The 19,131-nt window shown below is 43.1% G+C and overlaps 1 protein-coding gene across 1 annotated transcript in view; it reads left to right on the top strand.

The window, feature by feature from the left end:
- The window catches only part of PTCD2 (pentatricopeptide repeat domain 2), a 32,546-nt gene extending 13,691 nt beyond the window's left edge, over positions 1-18,855 (top strand). The window contains exons 7-10 of the mRNA XM_005694568.3: positions 1,596-1,709; positions 7,074-7,148; positions 14,392-14,505; positions 17,851-18,855. Coding sequence (XP_005694625.1) covers positions 1,596-1,709; positions 7,074-7,148; positions 14,392-14,505; positions 17,851-18,075 — 528 coding nt within the window. The 3' untranslated portion in view covers positions 18,076-18,855. The remainder of the gene's footprint in view (positions 1-1,595; positions 1,710-7,073; positions 7,149-14,391; positions 14,506-17,850) is intronic.

The raw sequence follows: 19,131 nt of genomic DNA, 5'->3' as shown, positions 1-19,131 counted from the left end.
TTCACAGCTGATCTTTAATAAATGTATGTGACATTAGAAGAAATTATTTGATAATAGAGAGCATGACATAGATCCCTGTTCTCATCACTATATCAGGATTGTTTCTGGCACATAGACTATTTCTTTATTACTTATTAAATGCACAAATGGTAACTGAAATACAGGGACCCAGGTTCCATGCATTATTGTACACATTCTTGCCATTTTAACTGAACAAAACCTCCTTATACTAAAAATGAAGGAACACTAAGCAAAGTAGAATATGGGTATTGAAAAATTCCCTGAAAAATAAAGCAGTCTCAACTTTCCAAAGCAAGAGGGTCAGCTGGTTACAGGGAAAAGAAACCAACCTGGAAACTGAACATTGTGAACTCTAGTCTCAACTTTAGCAAGAACTGGTTTTGAAATTACTTACCTCATTTGTGAAAGGAAATGTTTGGATTCAGGAGTCAGCAAGCTTTTTCTTTAAAAGGCCAGATAGTTAGTATTTTAGACTTTGGGGCTCTGCCACTTATGGTCCCTGTCACATCATCATCTTTAGTTTTACAGACCTTTTAAAAAAACGCAAGAGCCAGTCTTACGTAGCTGGCTTTGGCCCCAGGGTCATAGTTTGCTGACTGCCAGACTGTTAGATGATCCTTTCCAACTCTACCACTTTATGGCCCGTGCATCAGAGGCCAGTGCAACACGCGCTTGAGCATCACTTCCTCAGCACTGTGACACCCAGCTTCCTGACCTTCTTTAAGATGCCTCCCTGAGTATATACTGAAGTGGAGAGAAGTTAACTCTACTGCTGATGAAGGGCCAGAGGACTTTTCCAAGAATAACTCATTTCACTCAGTGGGGAGACGAGTTGAAACACTGGTCAGCCGTTACAGACTGCAAGTCAATTCGGGGAGCTGTCCTCTCTCATTAAATTCAGGTGTTCCTTTAGGATTTGAGTTGTGAATCACGTCATAACAGACACACACGTAGGTACAGAGCTGACGCTGCTGTCATAAGCCTCACCCACCATCAACACAAAGGAAGAGAATTCTGTCTCCCCCCTGCTGCCTGCTGGTTTGTGTATCGCTTATGTTGTTAGGTTGTTTGGGTTCTGTTTTCATGGGATTCTTTCATGATTTACATTCAAAAAAGTTTTCATGTTTTCACACATTTGACTTAAAATGGATATTTTTGGATTGGAAACCTCCTCAGGAAAAGCTGTGTGTGTTGCTGAGCTTTGCTCTGTCCTCTAACGTGGCTGAAGCAAGCTGACTCTTCACACTTGTCTGCTCTGGTACCTGTGTCTGAAACCAGCCTGCCTGGATGAAAAGTAATCCGAGTGTTTGCGGGCAGAGCCGCCCCCAATCAGAGAAACTGGCAAAGAGCTGAAGATGGAGTTCATTTAGATTTGAACTGCTAATGTGTAGCTAACTGAGCCTGTTTACAAAAAGTAAATGGAGCTCGATATGGAGCTCAGTCTTTTAAGCGGCTTCAGATAGGCTCCAGGAAGTTCTCCCAAACAGAAATCTGGAACACGGAGCACCACTAATCAACTTACTAAACTCAAAGGTTTGTGGCACTTATTTATCCAGCAATCCTGTCTTCCCCAGAATAGCCCTGAATCTTTTCAAATCTGTACCACATTAAGAGAAGAAGCCCTAATCAAAGGAGAAATCCTCTCCAGGAGAGCATCCTGTTTTGCAGTGGCATTAGCTCTGAACCAGGTGAGGCTGTGGGGTACACATAAATGAACTGGGGGTGGGCAAGTTGGCTCCTCTCAGGTGTTCCTGCTTTTCTTTCTTTATGCCTCTGACTCTCGTAGGAAAAAGTCCCCATAAGGAGACCAGTGCCTTTGGTGCCATGGCAACCTGCCTCCAGAGAGTGTTTTCATTCATAGCTGAGGGCCTAACATGCGCTGCTGTTTACACGGGACTAAGGGGGAATCCTGTGGAAAATCAATGAGGGAGGCTGCACTCGGAGAAATTTCTCAAGTAATTAAAGTTTAAATTTCAGATGATTCATTTGCTATGAAATGTGCTCAGAGAACAGTTTTAAATCTAAGGCTCTCCATGGTGTGTCTTCTAATAAATTCTTCAGGGGAACAGTATTCCTTGAGTTCCTGGTATTTAAAGTTATGTGTCCTTTTTTTTTTTTGGTTTTTTGTTTTACCTGAACTATAGTTTTGTCAGAAATAAAACTGTGAAGTGATATTTCCTTTCCTGGAGGTTTTCTTTGGCACTGTTCTCTCTTCTAGAGTGGTATGTTGCCATGGAGAAATCTGAGGCCTGCCTGATTTTTTTTCCCACTTCTGAGTCATCCGATCTTGTTCATTTTTCTCATTTCTGACCTTTATATCCATGGAAACATGTTTTCTTGGGGATTTCTTCATCTGTTGGTTCTCTTCTTTTTCTTGCTGTAATCCTTTCTTTTTCCCCCTCATATTGTCTCTAGACAGATCACATGCTGGTTCTTTTTTGGTTATTCTCACTGAGGAACATACGTCTCTCTTAGACCAGACATCTGTAGAAGACTCATGTCAGAAGAAACCCGAGCCGAGCCGCCATGGTCTTGGGTAGCAGGCATTTTCTTTATGTATGGAGTTTTCTACAAATACGTATAGGCTTTGTTTCTGCCTGGCCAGTGGGAATAGGCATGGAAGTGATTCTGAATGAAAAGTCTCTTCCCTACTGCTGCTATAAGTGACATACCATTCCTGCAAATATGGGTGATCTGTGTAAATTCTTTTTTTTTAACTTTATTTTTAAAAATTAATCTATTTTTTATTGAAGGATAATTGCTTTATAGAATTTTGCTGTTTTCTGTCAAATGTCAGCATGAATCAGCCATAGATATATATATATCCCCTCCCTTTTGAAGCTTCCTCCCATCTCCCGCCCCATCCCACCCCTCTAGGTTAATACAGAGCCCCTGTTTGAGTTTCCTGAGCCATACAGCAAATTCCCTTTGCTTATCTATTTTATATATGGTAATGTAAGTTTCCATCTTACTCTCGCCATACATCTCACCCTCTCCTCCCCTCTCCCCATGTCCATAAGTCTGTTCTCTGTCTGTTTCTCCATTGTTGCCCTGTAAGTAAATTCTTCAAGACCATTTTTCTAGATTCCATATATATGTGTTAGACTATGATACTTATGTTTCTCTTTCTGACTCACTTCCCTCTGTATAATAGGTTCTAGGTTCATTCACCTCATTGGAACTGACTCACATGGGTTCCTTTTTATGGCTGAGTAATATTCCATTGTGTATCTATACAGCTTCTTTATCCATTCATCTGTCAGTGGACGTCTAGGTTGCTTCATGTTCTAGCTATTGTAAATGGTGCTGCAGGGAGCACTGGGATACATGTGTCTCTATCAACTTTGGTTTCCTCAGGGTACATGCCTAGGAGTGGGATTGCTGGGAAATATGGTGGTTTTATTCCTAGATTTTTAAGGAATCTCCATACCATCTTCCATAGTGGCTGTATCAATTTACATTCCCACCAACGGTGCAAGAGTGTTCCCTTTCTCCACACCCTTTAAAGCATTTATTCTTTGTAGACTTTTTGATGAGGGCCATTCTGACCAGTGTGAGGTGATATCTCATTGTAATTTTGATTTGCATTTCTCTAATAATGAGCACATGGACATCACCAGATGGTCAACACCAAAATCAGATTGATTATATTCTTTGCAGCCAAAGATGGAGAAGCTCTATACAGTCAACAAAAACAAGACCAGGTGCTGACTGTGGCTCAGATCATGAACTTCTTATTACCAAATTCAGACTTAAATTGAAGAAAGTAGGGAAAACCGCTAGACCATTCAGGTATGACCTAAATCAAATCCCTTATGATTATACAGTGGAAGTGAAAAATAGATTTAAGGGCCTAGATAGAGTGCCTGATGAACTATAGAATGAGGTTCGTGACATTGTACAGGAGACAGGAATCAAGACCATCCCCATGGAAAAGAAATGCAAAAAGGCAAAATGGCTGTCTGGGGAGGCCTTACAAATAGCTGTGAAAAGAAGCGAAGCGAAAAGCAAAGGAAAAAAGGAAAGATATAAGCATCTGAATGCAGAATTCCAAAGAATAGCAAGAAAAGATAAGAAAGCCTTCTTAGCAACCAGTGCAGAGAAATAGAGGAAAACAGCAGAATGGGAAAGACTAGAGATCTCTTCAAGAAAATTAGAGATACCAAGGGAACATTTCATGCAGAGATGGGCTCAATAAAGGACAGAAATGGTCTGGACCTAACAGAAGCAGAAGATATTAAGAAGAGGTGGCAAGAATTCACAGAAGAACTGTACAAAAAATATCTTCATGACCTGGATAATCACAATGATGTGATCACTCATCTAGAGCCAGACATCCTGGAAAGTGAAGTCAAGTGGGCCTTAGAAAGCATCACTATGAACAAAGCTAGTGGAGGTGATGGCATTCCAGTTGAGCTATTTCAAATCCTGAAAGATAATGCTGTCAAAGTGCTGCACTCAATATTCCAGCAAACTTGGAAAACTCAGCAGTGGCCACAGGACTGGAAAAGGTCACTTTTCATTCCAGTCCCAAAGAAAGGCAATGCCAAAGAATGCTCAAACTACCGCACAGTTACACTCATCTCACATGCTAGTAAAGTAATGCTCAAAATTCTCCAAGCCAGGCTTCAGTGAACCGTGAACTTCCTGATGTTCAAGCTGATTTTAGAAAAGGCAGAGGAACCAGAGATCAAATTGCCAACATCCGCTGGATCATGGAAAAAGCAAGAGAGTTCCAGAAAAACATCTATTTCTGCTTTATTGACTATGTCAAAGCCTTTGACTGTGTGGATCACAATAAACCATGGAAAATTCTGAAAGAGATGGGAATACCAGACCACCTTAACTGCCTCCTGAGAAATCTGTATGCAGGTCAGGAAGCAACAGTTAGAACTGGACATGGAACAACAGACTGGTTCCAAATATGAAAAGGAGTACATTAAGGCTGTATATTGTCACCCTGCTTATTTAACTTACATGCAGAGTACATCATGAGAAACGCTGGACTGGAAGAAACACAAACTGGAATCAAGATTGCTGGGAGAAATATCAATAACCTCAGATATGCAGATGACACCACCCTTCTGGCAGAAAGTGAAGAGGAACTAAAAAGCCTCTTGATGAAAGTGAAAGAGGAGAGTGAAAAAACTTGGTTAAAACTCAACATTCAAAAAGTGAAGATCATGGCATCCGGTCCCATCAGTTCATGGCAAATAGATGGGGAAACAGTGGAAACAGTGTCAGACTTTATTTTTGGGGGCTCCAAAATCACTGCAGATGGTAACTGCAGCCATGAAATTAAAAGACACTTATTCCCTGGAAGGAAAGTTATGACCAACCTCGAGAGCATATTCAAAAGCAGAGACATTACTTTGCTGACTAAGGTCCATCTAGTCAAGGCTATGGTTTTTCCTGTGGTCATTTATGGATGTGAGAGTTGGACTGTGAAGAAGGCTGAGTGCCAAAGAATTGATGCTTTTGAACTGTGGTATTGGAGAAGACTCTTGAGAGTCCCTTGGACTGCAAGGAGATCCAACCAGTCCATTCTGAAGGAGATCAGTCCTGGGATTTCTTTGGAAGGAATGATGCTAAAGCTGAAACTCCAGTACTTTGGCCACCTCATGTGAAGAGTTGACTCACTGGAAAAGACTTTGATCTGGGAGGGATTGGGGGCAGGAGGAGAAGGGGACGATCAAGGATGAGATGGCTGGATGGCATCACTGACTCGATGGACATGAATCTGAGTGAACTCCAGGAGTTGGTGATGGACAGGGAGGTCTGGCGTGCTGCGATTCATGGGGTCGCAAAGAGTCGGACACGACTGAGCAACTGAACTGAATAATAAGCAATGTTGAGCATCTTTTCATGTGTTTGTTAGCCATCTGTATGTCTTCTTTGGGGAAATGTCTGTCTAAGTCTTTTTCCCACTTTTTGATTGGGTTGTTTGTTTTTCTGATACTGAGTTGTATGAGCTGCCTGTATATTTTGGAAATTAATCCTTTGTCAGTTGTTTCATTTGCTATTATTTTCTCCCATTCTGAGGGTTGTCTTTTCACCTTGCTTATAGTTTCCTTTGCTGTGCAAAAGCTTTTAAGTTTAATCAGGTCCCACTTGTTTACTTCTGTTTTTATTTCCATTACTCTAGGAGGTGGATCATAAAGGATCTTGCTTTGATTTATGTCATCAAGTGTCCTGCCTATGTTTTCCTCTAAGAGTTTTATAGTTTCTGGTCTTACGTTTAGGTCTTTCATCCATTTTGAGTTTATCTTTGTGTATGGTGTCAGGAAGTGTTCTAATTTCATTCTTTTACACATAGCTGTCTAGTTTTCCCAGCATCATTTATTGAAGAGGCTGTCTTTGCCCCATTGTATATTCTTGCCTCCTTTGTCAAAAATAAGGTACCCATAGGTGCATGGGTTTATTTCTGGGTTTTCTATCTTATTCCATTGATCTGTGTAAATTCTTAGTTAGCCTCACATCTGCCATCAAAAGGATCCAGAGATCTTGCTACTAGTCCTAAACTCTCCTACCACCATTGTAAAGAGAAAGTGAGTACTTCTAGCTGTGCCCTCGCTTTTGAGGACAACTCTGCGCTTCTTCTGGGATATGCAGCCATTTCCTCCTCTTACTCCTCCGTCCATAGCTCACCCAAGCTCTATCTCCAATGTTTTTGGCAATGCAAACCTCTTCTTTGGTTTGAGGTTTCTGCTGTGTCCTAATTAGGCCAAAAATGGGTTTGCATTTCTATTTCTCAGACTTGCTTTTTTTTTTTTTGAGAGCTCATTCCAATGAGAGAGGGGACATGCCAACTTTATGCCTCCATCCTAAAAAGTGGAACTCAGGCAGGTTGTTAAAACATTAAGAAATATGCCACAGTGGAAACATTTTACAGAATATTCATTTTTGATTACTAGAAAACATTCTTTTCTCTGTGGACTTCAAAACCCTGGAGCACCATGGATAGGACTATTTTGACATCTTTACATCATCTTTATTACAGCAGAGTAATGTTTATATGACTTGAGGGTCTGACTTGTTTTTCTTCCTTCTAGAACCAGGTGGCAAAAGCTATATCCATTTTTTCTCAAATCATGAACCCAGAAAGCATAATCTGCACTAATTTAAATGTAAGTAACTTGTTTATGGTTTTAAAGTAAGGCTTGAAATGTAATAAAAGGGATTTTTTTTTTGTCTGTGTACAACAAATGACTTTTGATCTCCCAAGGTCTTCATTCATTCTGTTCATTTATCAATCACTGTGTGAAAGTTATAGTAGAGCCCTGTGAGAGGCGTCAGCATGAGCTTCCGGTTGTTTAGAAATAGGTGGGAAACACAGACATGCTCATCAGAAGAGGTGGCTAAATGCTTCAGGTGTAACACAGGACTACAGAAGGCTGTCGATTTAGAGACAGGGGATGGGCTCTGCAGTCTCTTCACTGAGACTCTAAGAAGAGCCTGCATGCTGACTACCTCCTATCCATGGTACCCGACTCACGGAGCCAGCATATCCGCAGTGCATAAAGTGGTGTCTAACCTGGTAAACACTCAGTAAATGCTCGCTCTTCTCATTCTTACTTTGCCAGCCTGCCGTGGCCTGTCTACCCAGTGAGTCATCCTCACCTTCTTGGGGCAATGAAAAGACTAAGAGACTCTCCTGTCATTAAAGACACACACAGCACCCACTCAGCCAGGCCCTGTTGAGGCCCTGCTTATATGCTGACTACATTTGTGTTGTGGGGAGTTGAAAAAAAAGCCCCTAGAACTTACAGTCTCCTGAAACATCAAGGGACCAAGATGAGGAAAACATTGTCAGAAGAACAGAAATGTGTGAACACCAAGATGCCCTGAGCTGGGATCCAGGTCCTAGCCAGAGTGGTATTCCAGGCTGGGGAGGGACGGGCCAGCCAGCAGGAGCTAAAGCCTGGGGAGGAGAGAAGTGCTGAGTAGGTTCGGAAGGAGGACAGGGCTGTGGGCTGGAGGGATGCAGGGGAAAGGGCATTCTCTGTTGGGAGATTAATTTTGCTGAGGGTTCTAGTTTGCAGGTTAGTTAGTTCTCCTCCTAGCTCTGATTCCTTAGTCAAAGGTACTTAACCTCTATGGACCCCGTTTTTCCTTTTGTCTGAAATAACACTAGTAATCATACCTTCTGTCATTATGAGAACTGAATAAATAACGCATATAGAGTGATTAGCACAGCACGCTTAGTGCATGGCATGCAGTCAGTGTTCAGTGATGTTTGCTAATACCAGCAGGATTTGTTTAGAATGAAATGTGTTAGATAAAAAGGATTATTTATTTGTAACAAATCCTAGGACCTATGAATAGGAAATTGGGCAGAACTCCAAGCGTCCATGCTTTTAGTTCTGCTCATAATTACCCTCAAATGTCATCCCCAGACCCATGCCCAGATGACTTTCAAGAAAAGGACTAGATAAGCCTTTATGGTAAACTTTGGGTAACAAGTTCCAGCAAGAAGTCTGAGATAAGAAGACCATATATCTGACCATCAAAATGCTTACACAGGAGGGAAAGATGAATCTAGGGAACCAGAAAGATGGAGACAGTGATAGCAGAGGACCTGCCTGGAAAAAAGAGAAAGAGGTGGGTTTAGAAGGGAAGAGACTAAATATTAGAAAAATACCCTAACAGAGATCTTGTGGTTAGCAAAGGGCATGAGCCTCGAGCAGGGATGAGTGTCAATGCTCAGTTAAGAGCACATCTGTAAAACCTGGTAATGGATCTGATATAAACTGGTGAACGTCATAAGAAAGGGAGAAAGAGCTCCCAGAAATGAGTTTTACAAGGCATCAGTGGTGAAGCAGAAGAGGCGTCAGCAAAAGGCAAGGGAGGAATAGCACCAGGGAGGGAGGAATAGCACCAAGGCAAGGGAGGAACAGCACCAGGGAGGGAGGAATAGCACCACCAAGGCAAGGGAGGAACAGCACCAGGGAGGGAGGAATAGCACCAAGGCAAGGGAGGAACAGCACTCTTGTCGACACCCAAGAGTGCTGACAGCCCGACGTGGCGTCACCTTCTGCAGGCAGGCCCTGGCTGAGACAGGGCACTGGAGCGGAAACTGCGGGCCAGCCTGTGAAGCTCTCAGCTGCAGCAGATCTGGGAGTCCAAGATGGCAACAGTCCAGAGTCCAGAATCCCAGGTCATCTGAGCCAATAAGCCCAACAGACTAGGAAGCCAGATCTTTCAGCAGACATATATGTGATTTTTTTTTTTTTTTTCCTTCTCTGCTTACTTCGGATGTGAATGGCTCTGGGTCTCTAAGTAAATATCTGCTTCTGAGAGAGTGCCTGCACTGCAGATGCACTCACCTCACGACTGGAGAGCTGCAGAACTGCTAGGGCTCCAGACGGCTCACAGCATCAGGTGGGAAAGGCACCCAGGAGAGTGTGAGAGAGAAGGTTTACGTGGAGCATGAGTAGCTCTTCCTAGAGTTGAAGTTAGTGTGGGGAGATCATTAAGGGTTGGCGAGAAATGGAAGGCAGTGAGCTTGGCAGAATTTTCCTTTATTTTAGCTAAGGTACCATGTTAGGTACTTATATCTATTGGTTTACTTTATAGAACATTGTTAGAACAGTATTTCTCCGTATTACACATGTGGAAAACGAAGATTCAAAGGGTAAGGACGTTACCTAGGTTCGTCTTGCAGCTAATTAAACAAATCTGTTTGACTACAAAGCCTAGGGTTTCCCCACCACTCCAGACCTACAGAGACTAGCCCTGTGTGCCTTTTATCTAGGATTGGAGCAAACTGCTCCTCCTGCATAAGGAAGGGACACAGGACTGGATTTTAAAAAATGAATCTGCTGTTGGTACACATATTCCATGTCCTTGAATTTATAGTCCTCATCTGTTCAATCCTTGGCTCGCTCTCACAGTTGTTATGAGACTCTAGTAATGATTTTTTTTTTCCCCAAATGAGAAAGGCGTGGTAGAAATAAAACACGAGTCTGCCAAGGACTAAGTGTCCATCTCAGTCGGAAGAGAAATCCAGAGCGTGGTAGGGAGTGCGATCGTGAGCCAGGGCAGCCCAGCAGCTCCTCCTGGGGGAGCTAGGGGGTTAGGGGAGACAGCCAATACATGCGCCAAGAAACCTTGAATTGATCTTGAATATGAATCATCCCCTCCATGAACTAGGTCATGGTATTATCCACTGTCCAGACACTTAGAGAGTTTTCTTGTTTAAAAATCGTCACTCAGGCAATTCTTCCAATGTCCTTTGTAAATTTCTCCATTTCAATATAAGCTTGCTTCCTCTTCTTGGGGATGGTGAAAAAGAGATGGTTGCCATTCTCATGTTTAGAAATCTTTCAGATTTTGGGTCTCTGCTATTAGAGCAGGTCTTTAAAAAATAATTTATTGGGCCCTAGCTTCTCCAAGGCTGAGTCATCTACTTAGAATCCATAAGGGCGATTTGTTAATTATTCAGAAATGGAAACCTGACAAGTAGGCTGAATAGAGAGTCCATTCAGTCAGTATCAGCAGAAATAAATGAAGTTGGTTTTTTTATCCTGATCTTTAAAAATTCATGCCTTAGACTAAAATCTTTTCTTGCTGCCAGTTGGAATTTGAACTTACCTAATTTTTCCTCCTCACCCTAATTTTCTTTTCACTGAAATTGCTCCTGCTGCTGATACAGCCCAGAGGACCTGGTCTCCCATTTCCCAGCTCATGCTCGTTTCACACAGGTCTGACGGAGCACGCGATCTCACCGAGGCACATGCGTGCTGACCCTGACCTTCTTTCTGAACTTAAACTTATCAATCCCAGAAGAACCAGAGCCCCCTCTGGAGCATAGCTGCTCAATGTCAGAGGACTGCTTTTCACTTCCAAATATGTCTGAAAGTAGCAGAGGCCAACAAAGGGGAGTTTTCCACCAATTTTATTTGAATTCTAATCATCTCTGCAGAAATCTACACCCATTTTGGAACTGAATTACTCTGCAGGGGAATTTCCAAGGGGTCAATTTCACTGCTTTTATCATTTATCTAACACAAGTGAATGTTTTAATGTTTGTTTCTCTACTCACGAAGGCCGCCCTAAAGTCCTAGCTCAGATGGGAAGTCTACTAGGCTGCCCAAGTAGGAAAGGAGGCAGGACTTATTATAATTTCTTATAAAACCCTTTGTGGCATCATCTCACTTAATATGTTTAAGAATTGCATTTGATTGGAAGCAAGGCAGACTCTAAAGATAACAAAAGCCTATGCAAATAAGAGGCTTTCCTTTTCTTCCAAGTAGAAAACCAGAGGTGGTCGCTATAGGTCTGGTATGACGTTCCATAATGTTATTAGGGACCTGGCCTCTTTCTGTATCTCCACACCACCATCCTAAGCACATGACTTCTATCCATTACATCTGTTCCAGCAAGAAATAGGAGAATGCAGGAGGACAGAGAAGTTGGTCCCTTATTGTAAAGCAGTTATCCTCCAAAAAGAAAAAAAGAATGCTTTCCCAAATGTCTCACCCAACAACTTGCACTAACATGTTACTAGCAAGAGCTTAAACCCATGGCCACATCTAGTTGCACACAAACCTGAGAAATACAGTTTTTGAGTTCTATACATGACAGCATCAGTTATCAAAAAAAAAAAAAGGAAAATGGATCCTGGTTAGAAAATTAGCAATCTCTACCACACTATGCTGTTCTACTTCAAATATAGCAAACTTGAAAAAAGAAATGCAAATTTCTGCATGTTCAGGACTTCTGTTCCCTTTTTTGGTCAAAGGTGACCAGTGACTTGTTAACATTTCTTGAGGTGTCAGAAAATCAGAGGGGCGGGAACTGTTCTTTGAGTAGTTTTTCGTAACCAAAATTCCCCCTGCTCCTTGCTAATTCAATTTTCCTAGCCTTTTGTTTGAAATCTGTAAGATGAAAGCAAAGCACTGTACCCTGATTTAGCTTTTCTAATTGTACCCTGAGACTTCAGTTTGAGACAAGCGCCTAGCTTTAAATTTTCTCTTTGCCTTTCATCAGTAACCACCTCATCTATGTTGCCCTTCATCAATACAGTTCAAGGTACTGAACCTCATTCTTAAAATCCCTATTGAATCAGAGATAGCTGCTGGAGGCAAGAGAGAAGCTGGGAAAGAACAGCTGAAATCTTCCAGATGCGTATCATTGATAAGTTTCTAGCATGAACTCCAGGAGGTTTACCCTTGCAAATTGCTTGGGGACCTACACTCCCTTTCTCATTTCTTATTGAGAGTTTGCTCAGTGCCAGCCACTGCAGATGTAGCACCAACGAGATAAGACTTGTCCTTGGCTTTGACACAAGAGACCACTGCTAACCAAATTGGGATTGGTTTTTATTAACAAAACAGTTTGAGAACTATTAAGACTTAGAGATTTTACTCCACTTCCAAGCTAGTAAGTCAGCCTGCCACAGTTTCCTGGATGCCTTTAGAGAACATGAGATACCAAGAGATGAAGGATGGTTTCCAACTAAGGGCAAGAGCAGCGGCCAGAGGATGAGCATCTTTGCTTCAGCTTCTTGAGCCCAGTTCCCACAGAGCAACATGAAGAGGTCCATGCGTCTCTTGCACACACAGGGGTTTACGTTTTAAGAGAGGAACCATGAACTTGGAAAACTCAAATCTCTTAAAATGGGCAGTAAGTATACCTGCCCTCAGCTTTGCATTAAACACTCTCTGTCCTCCCACGCCGCTGGTTGTACAGAGATCCTTGAAAATACAGTCTGGACTAAAGGCAGTCAGTGCTTCCACCTGACTGTGAGAAACCCATGGAGTGTTCTGTCCTGACAAAGAATTCTGCCTGTGTTCTGAACACTAAACTTAGATCAGGTCCTTTGGAGTTAGGCTACGTGGGGTCATTTCATTCTGTTCTGTAGAACCAAAGATAACCCCTCATCCTGATTGTATGCTCAGCAAGCATACAATATTATAAAATGGACTAATAAGAAAATTTAGCTACTTTTGTATAAAAATGGAACATCTCTTTCAGAAAATCTCTTTCCTAAAGATAGAGAGCCTTAAAAATGTTTATACCTTTTGATTTTATAATTTCACTTATGGGAGTCAAGTCTAAGAAAGTAATAATTTTTTAAAATACCTGAACATTTATTGATAAAGATGGTATTGCTCTATTTGATGCATTACTTATATGATGGATTGCTATGTATTCATCATTAAAGAAATGAGGTTTTATTTTTTTTCTAAAACTTCCTGATGCTATGAGAAAGTATTCATTTCATAATAATTGATCAAGAAGCAGAATTGGAGAAATTAATAGATTTGGAGGATAATACATGAGATTATAAACAATGGTTAACATTAGTTGGTGAATTCTGAATTATTCTCATTTTCTTTAAACTTTACCGTATTCTTCAAATTACACCAATGAACATTGGTAATGGGGTGCAGTGGAAATGTGTTCTTTTTTTCCAGTATGTTAATTGTATATGATGGAAAGTAGTTAGTGGTATCATTTTGAAAGCCAAGTACAGTACCCAGTTTGTTAACTATAATGTAAATAGGAGGGCCTCATTAAGACTTTAATCAGCTTCCACTTTATGCTTGAACAATCTCTATGCTTGCAATTTCCTAACCAAAAAAGTTGAAAAGGTAAAGGAATCTTTTGCCCCAGAGCCAGTCTTATGAGATTGTCTGATTGTCATATTCTCTGACTACAGAGGAAATAGGAAGAAACTCATAGTAATGTTTACTGAGGACCTCCTGTGTGTTGATGTTTAATGTTCACAGTAACACAAAATGTGAGCTGTAAAGGTACTTTCCTCATTTTACAAAAAAAGATATCGAAAGAGAGATCGAACACCTGGCAAGACTCACTGAGCTATAACTGCCAGTGCCAGGGTTCTGACCCAAGTGTGTCAGAGTGCAGGATCCCTGTCCTCTCCACTTCTGCCTTGGGACAAGTTCCGAAGCTGTGGTGTTTTTATTAGCTATTGGAAAACATGTTTTTTGGCTGGTGGGCATTCATCAAAGCACTTTTGAACCTGTGCACACAAATGATTTGGAAATAGCATGAAAAGCATAGGCTTTCATGCTGCTGCTGCTAAGTTGCTTTCAGTCGTGTCCGACTCTGCGACCCCATAGATGGCAGCCCACCAGGCTCCGCCGTCCTGGGATTCTCCAGGCAGGAGCACTGGAGTGGGCTGCCATTTCCTTCTCCAATGCGTGGATGCATGCTAAGTCGCTTCAATCGTGTCCGACTCTGTGCAACCCCACAGACGGCAGCCCACCGGGCTCCGCCGTCCCTGGGATTCTTCAGGCAAGACCACTGGAGTAGGCGGCCGTTTCCTTCTCTCACAGGGCGCGTTTCTCAGTGCTGATTACAGGCTCAGTTTCGTTTCTCTTGTTTCTTCTTTTTATTCAGATTATGATCCATATCCAGTCAAATATGTTGGAAACTCTAATAGACATATTAAAGGATGCCACAGAGGGAAATCGGTCAAGATTTGTGAAAAGACATGTATTCTCAGAAGAAGTGGTAAGTGCGGTTTCTGCAGAATTCAGGTGAAGGCGCAGGAGCACTCTCAGAGGCCCACTTGGTGCCTTAACCCTGCAGTCCGCCTCCTTACAGAGCCTGGTAAATCCGGCCGCCTCTCTGTCATTCCTGCTGTAAGACTTCCACACGTGAGTGCAAAGACTTGCTCTCTAACACGACGTGTCCTCTGAAATTCTAGGAAAACTCGTTTCTTCTGCATTGTTCGTTTCCCCACACTGTGTCATGAGTGTCAGCTCTTTTTTTGTTTTTCTTTTTCCTTTCTCCTCAAGCATCCAATTCCTTCTCCCTATTCCTTACTCTGAGTTGAAGACCTTGCTTCCTGTCACGCAGAGGTGACAGAAGCAATCAGAGGAGACCCGCTGCCACACTGACACCTCCTTGCCCCTCTCCCGCACCCGCCGTCTTCCCTCCTGAAGCCGTGGCGACTGCGGGCCCCGCTCCAGAGCCTGGGAGCCCAGCCCCTCTGGCCCCGCCCAGGGCCTGAGCCCAGAAGTGGTATCACCTCCTTCTGAGCATCATCTCTATCGCTCGCCTTCACTGTGAATCATCCCACAGGCAAACAGTAGGCTCTAATCTCTCATCCTCAAAAAGAAAAAAAAACAAAACCAAAAATACTCCCCTACTTAAACAAGTGAAACGATATGGCAGGTGTTTAGATAGGAAGAGGCAAGCTCATAAAGTCAGCCGTTCCCAAGCTGACGTGATAATGTAACATTCCAATAAAAATACTATTAGGTTTTTCCTGTAGTTAAGGTTTAGTAGAAAGAGCAAACTAGCGAGAATAGCTGGGAAAACTCTGTGAAAGAAGAGGTGCTAGACCTGCCAGATATGAAACCAGAGTAAAGCTTCTCTAAGCTCCTGAACAAACCAACTGAGGGAACCATATAACTGTTTTGCAAGATTATAAAATAAAATTAAATAAAAAGAAGCAATTTCGAAACACTGAGAGCAAAATGAAACAAATGTCATACTTTTGTTTTAAAGTATGGCTTAAGTACAGAAAGAGGAGTTATCGCAAGTCATTTGAAGCTAGTAGTTTGTACATTGCTAGTCATATATAACCTCAAAGGGGGAAAGAGACGGTAAAGAAATCATTAATTATTGGCAGGGATCACTTTGTTGGTAATGATACTGGCGATGTCATTTTGACTAATCCAGGGACCTGTTGGTTGGTCCTCCACGTTTTTCTCCCTCTTCCCCAGCCTTGTGCAGCTGGGTCCTGGCTGGGTCCCAGCTGGCACCCGAGATGGCAGGTTGGCAGCAGAGCACAATGGCAGCGGCCTCCCCTCTGCCACACGGCGGCCGTCCCAGCCCTGTGCCCGCCCTCACCCCCAGCTGAAGGCTGGCAGAGGGAGCCTGTGGAGAAGCTAACTGGTCATGATTAAATGTAAAAATCTATCTGAGATCTTCACTCTTTGTAGGTTGTGACTTACCTAAGCCTTTTTGGAATGTGTCTAGAAAAGCAGGGAAACCAGAGATGTAAGCTGGCCGTAACACACACAATCGTGTGCAAGTGTGCGCAGCACCGACACGACTCCCACGTTCTCACTAGCGCTCATGTTTCCCCACGTTCTCACTAGCGCTCATGTTTCCCACGTTCTCACTAGCGCTCATGTTTCCCCACGTTCTCACTAGCGCTCATGTTTCCCACGTTCTCACTAGCGCTCATGTTTCCCACGTTCTCACTAGCGCTCATGTTTCCCACGTTCTCACTAGCGCTCATGTTTCCCACGTTCTCACTAGCGCTCATGTTTCCCACGTTCTCACTAGCGCTCATGTTTCCCACGTTCTCACTAGCGCTCATGTTTCCCACGTTCTCACTAGCGCTCATGTTTCCCACGTTCTCACTAGCGCTCATGTTTCCCACGTTCTCACTAGCGCTCATGTTTCCCACGTTCTCACTAGCGCTCATGTTTCCCACGTTCTCACTAGCGCTCATGTTTCCCACGTTCTCACTAGCGCTCATGTTTCCCACGTTCTCACTAGCGCTCATGTTTCCCACGTTCTCACTAGCGCTCATGTTTCCCACGTTCTCACTAGCACTCATGTCAGTCAGCCCGTCCCTTAGACCTGGCCCATCAGTATGCTGCCCAGATTACAATCCCATGGACCGTTATCGTCCATGGGGCTGCAAAGAGTCGGACACGACTGGGCGACTTTCACTTCACTTTGCTTCAAAGCATCTAGACAAACTTCGCACTGGAAAATACGGATGCTTTTTCTCTGATTTTCCCCCTCTAAGCCTATAAGGCTGATTTACTTAGAAAGCTCACCCTCTGGTTCACTGTGTCCCCTGGTTGCTATGAGGCCACTTGGGGATCTGCTTGAGAAGTGAATTGATCCCCAAAACTCCAGCAGCTTTTGAGCTAGTTCTAAATATCAAGAATGTTGTTATATCATTAAAAAGAACTAAAGTAAGTAAAATGGTGATTTTGTTCAGAAGGTAGTTTCACATTCTAATTCTGAGTTCACCCATTTCTACAGACTTAAATCCCATTCATATACTTACGATGCTAATATTCACACCCCTGGTCTAGACCTTGCCCCCATGCCTCAGACCCTGGATGTCTGGCAGACACCTCAGTCTTGCCTAAAACACAGCTCTAGGTCTTCCCTCCCTAAATCTCACCCTCCCGTCTTCCCCATATCAGACAGTGACCACCCCCACCACCAGGTTACTAAAGCCCAAACTGGAAAGCTATCGCTGATGCCTCCCTCTTCCCTTCAACAATAAATCCTTTCAGTTTAATCTCCAAAACAGATTTCTAATATTTATGTCTACTTCTCCATCTTTTCTATACATCTCTCAGTCTAAACCATCACCTGCCTGATGATGGGCACCCTTGGATTAGTCCCCACATCCTTGTACCTCTAGTTCTCCATACAGCCTTTTTAAATCTGCATCAGATAGGTCCTCGTTTGGACCCTCTGATGGCTTTTAGAATAATTCCAAAAAACTTATCACGAGCTAGAAAGCCCTATGTCATCTGGCCCTGCCTCCTGCTCTTACCGTTAAATTGGACACACCCGATTCCACACTCTTGCCCTCCTTTCCCTGGTATGTTTCACTGTGTAGTGTGCGCCACTTGAACCCCTCCCCCTTTTATAAAATATCAGGGATGGTTTTCGAGTACTAATCCGAATGTTGTCTGACGCTTGTGGGATCCCTTATCGTCATCATGCCTCTGCCCCAGTATCCTCATTTTTACCACTTAAGTACACACTCTACTTTTTTTTGGCATGTATATCTCTGCTTCTTGGAGGATAAAAAGAACAGGAAGAAGTCTTGCAGGGATGTAACTATACACTCTTCTTGCTTTTTTTCAGCTGGTCAAAGTGAGGGAAAAAGTAAAGGACGTGCCCACTCTCCTGGCCAAATTTGATGAGCTTAACAAGAAACTGCATACAAATGGACAGATCACCGCATACACTTTGGATGCCCTGCTCTGCCACACCCCCAGCGACAGGCAGTCCCACACAGTGCTGTTAAACAAGAGGACAGTCAGCCGTCGGACCTTCCAGCCACTCAGCCAGTCCCTGTGGGCTGAGTAACCCTGGGTTCAAACTTCCTGTGGGTCTGAGTTGGAGGGGGTCTGCCTTCAGTGGCTCACTGGCTTCCTAGGAAATCAGGCATTGTATTCCAGTGGACACTATACGAATCAACACTTGGTCTCCTCCTTGAATTTCCAAGTTCACTGAGTGCTGGCATGCTGCCTTGAGACATTCATATTTTGTGCCGCCATGAAGATCTAGACACAGGAAGTGGAAAGCTTGGCTCCTGAAGGAAGGAGGCTTCTCTGTGAAAAGGGCTGAGGATCCTTGAAGGAACATGGCCACGGGCTCCAGTCCAGCTCCCAGAACCAGTGTGGAACCCAATAAGCACTAGCAGGAAGGAATGTCACTGTAAGTGGCCATCTGACTAATTTTCAGGGAGTAATTACTTGCAGAATATAGCCTTACTGAATTAAGGAGGTCTGAAGCCCTACGCTACCATCCTGGAAACCAGTCCAGGACTTTCTCGCTGCTGCTATCATTGTTACCTGTGACCCTGGACAAGACACCGGAGCCCTCATTTTTCTAGCTGGAAAGCGGTACTGCCTATGTCACTCTGCATGCTGTTTTGAAATTGTCACTTCAGGGTTCAGTAGGGTCAAGTTTTTTTCAAAAATTAAGAAATTGAAAGTGTCCTGAGAAAACGTTTTGTTTTCTCAGCAGGACAAACAAAACCAGAATTTAACTCTCAGAACTGATAATAAGCCAAAATTCAGATGGTTATCACTTTGGTCATTGGCAATCTAGGTGCTTTTCAAAATAAAAGTCAACATAACCTCATATCGCTCTCTGTATTCTTCAGTTCTCTATCTAAGAGATAGAGATAATACTTGGTCCTATAGTTTGTCTCATTTGTTAATGATTTTCTCTTTTCTCTCCTTGGATGCTTTATTTTTATTTTTTAAATAGATACATCATGACAGCAGGTCAGAGCTTCCCTGCAGAGACCTGTCTCTGGAAGGTTTGCAGCCCAGCCCCTGAGGGGTCATGCCTTTCCTGAGGGCTCCACGGTGCTGCGACCTCCCAGCCATCTTCCTGGAGCGCTGCAGACTCCTA

This window comes from Capra hircus, chromosome 20, assembly GCF_001704415.2.
Source record: "Capra hircus breed San Clemente chromosome 20, ASM170441v1, whole genome shotgun sequence".
In the NCBI taxonomy this organism is placed as follows: domain Eukaryota; kingdom Metazoa; phylum Chordata; class Mammalia; order Artiodactyla; family Bovidae; genus Capra; species Capra hircus.
The sequence above is the reverse complement of the archived record's forward strand: the minus strand, read 5'-3'. Positions and strand labels throughout refer to the sequence as shown.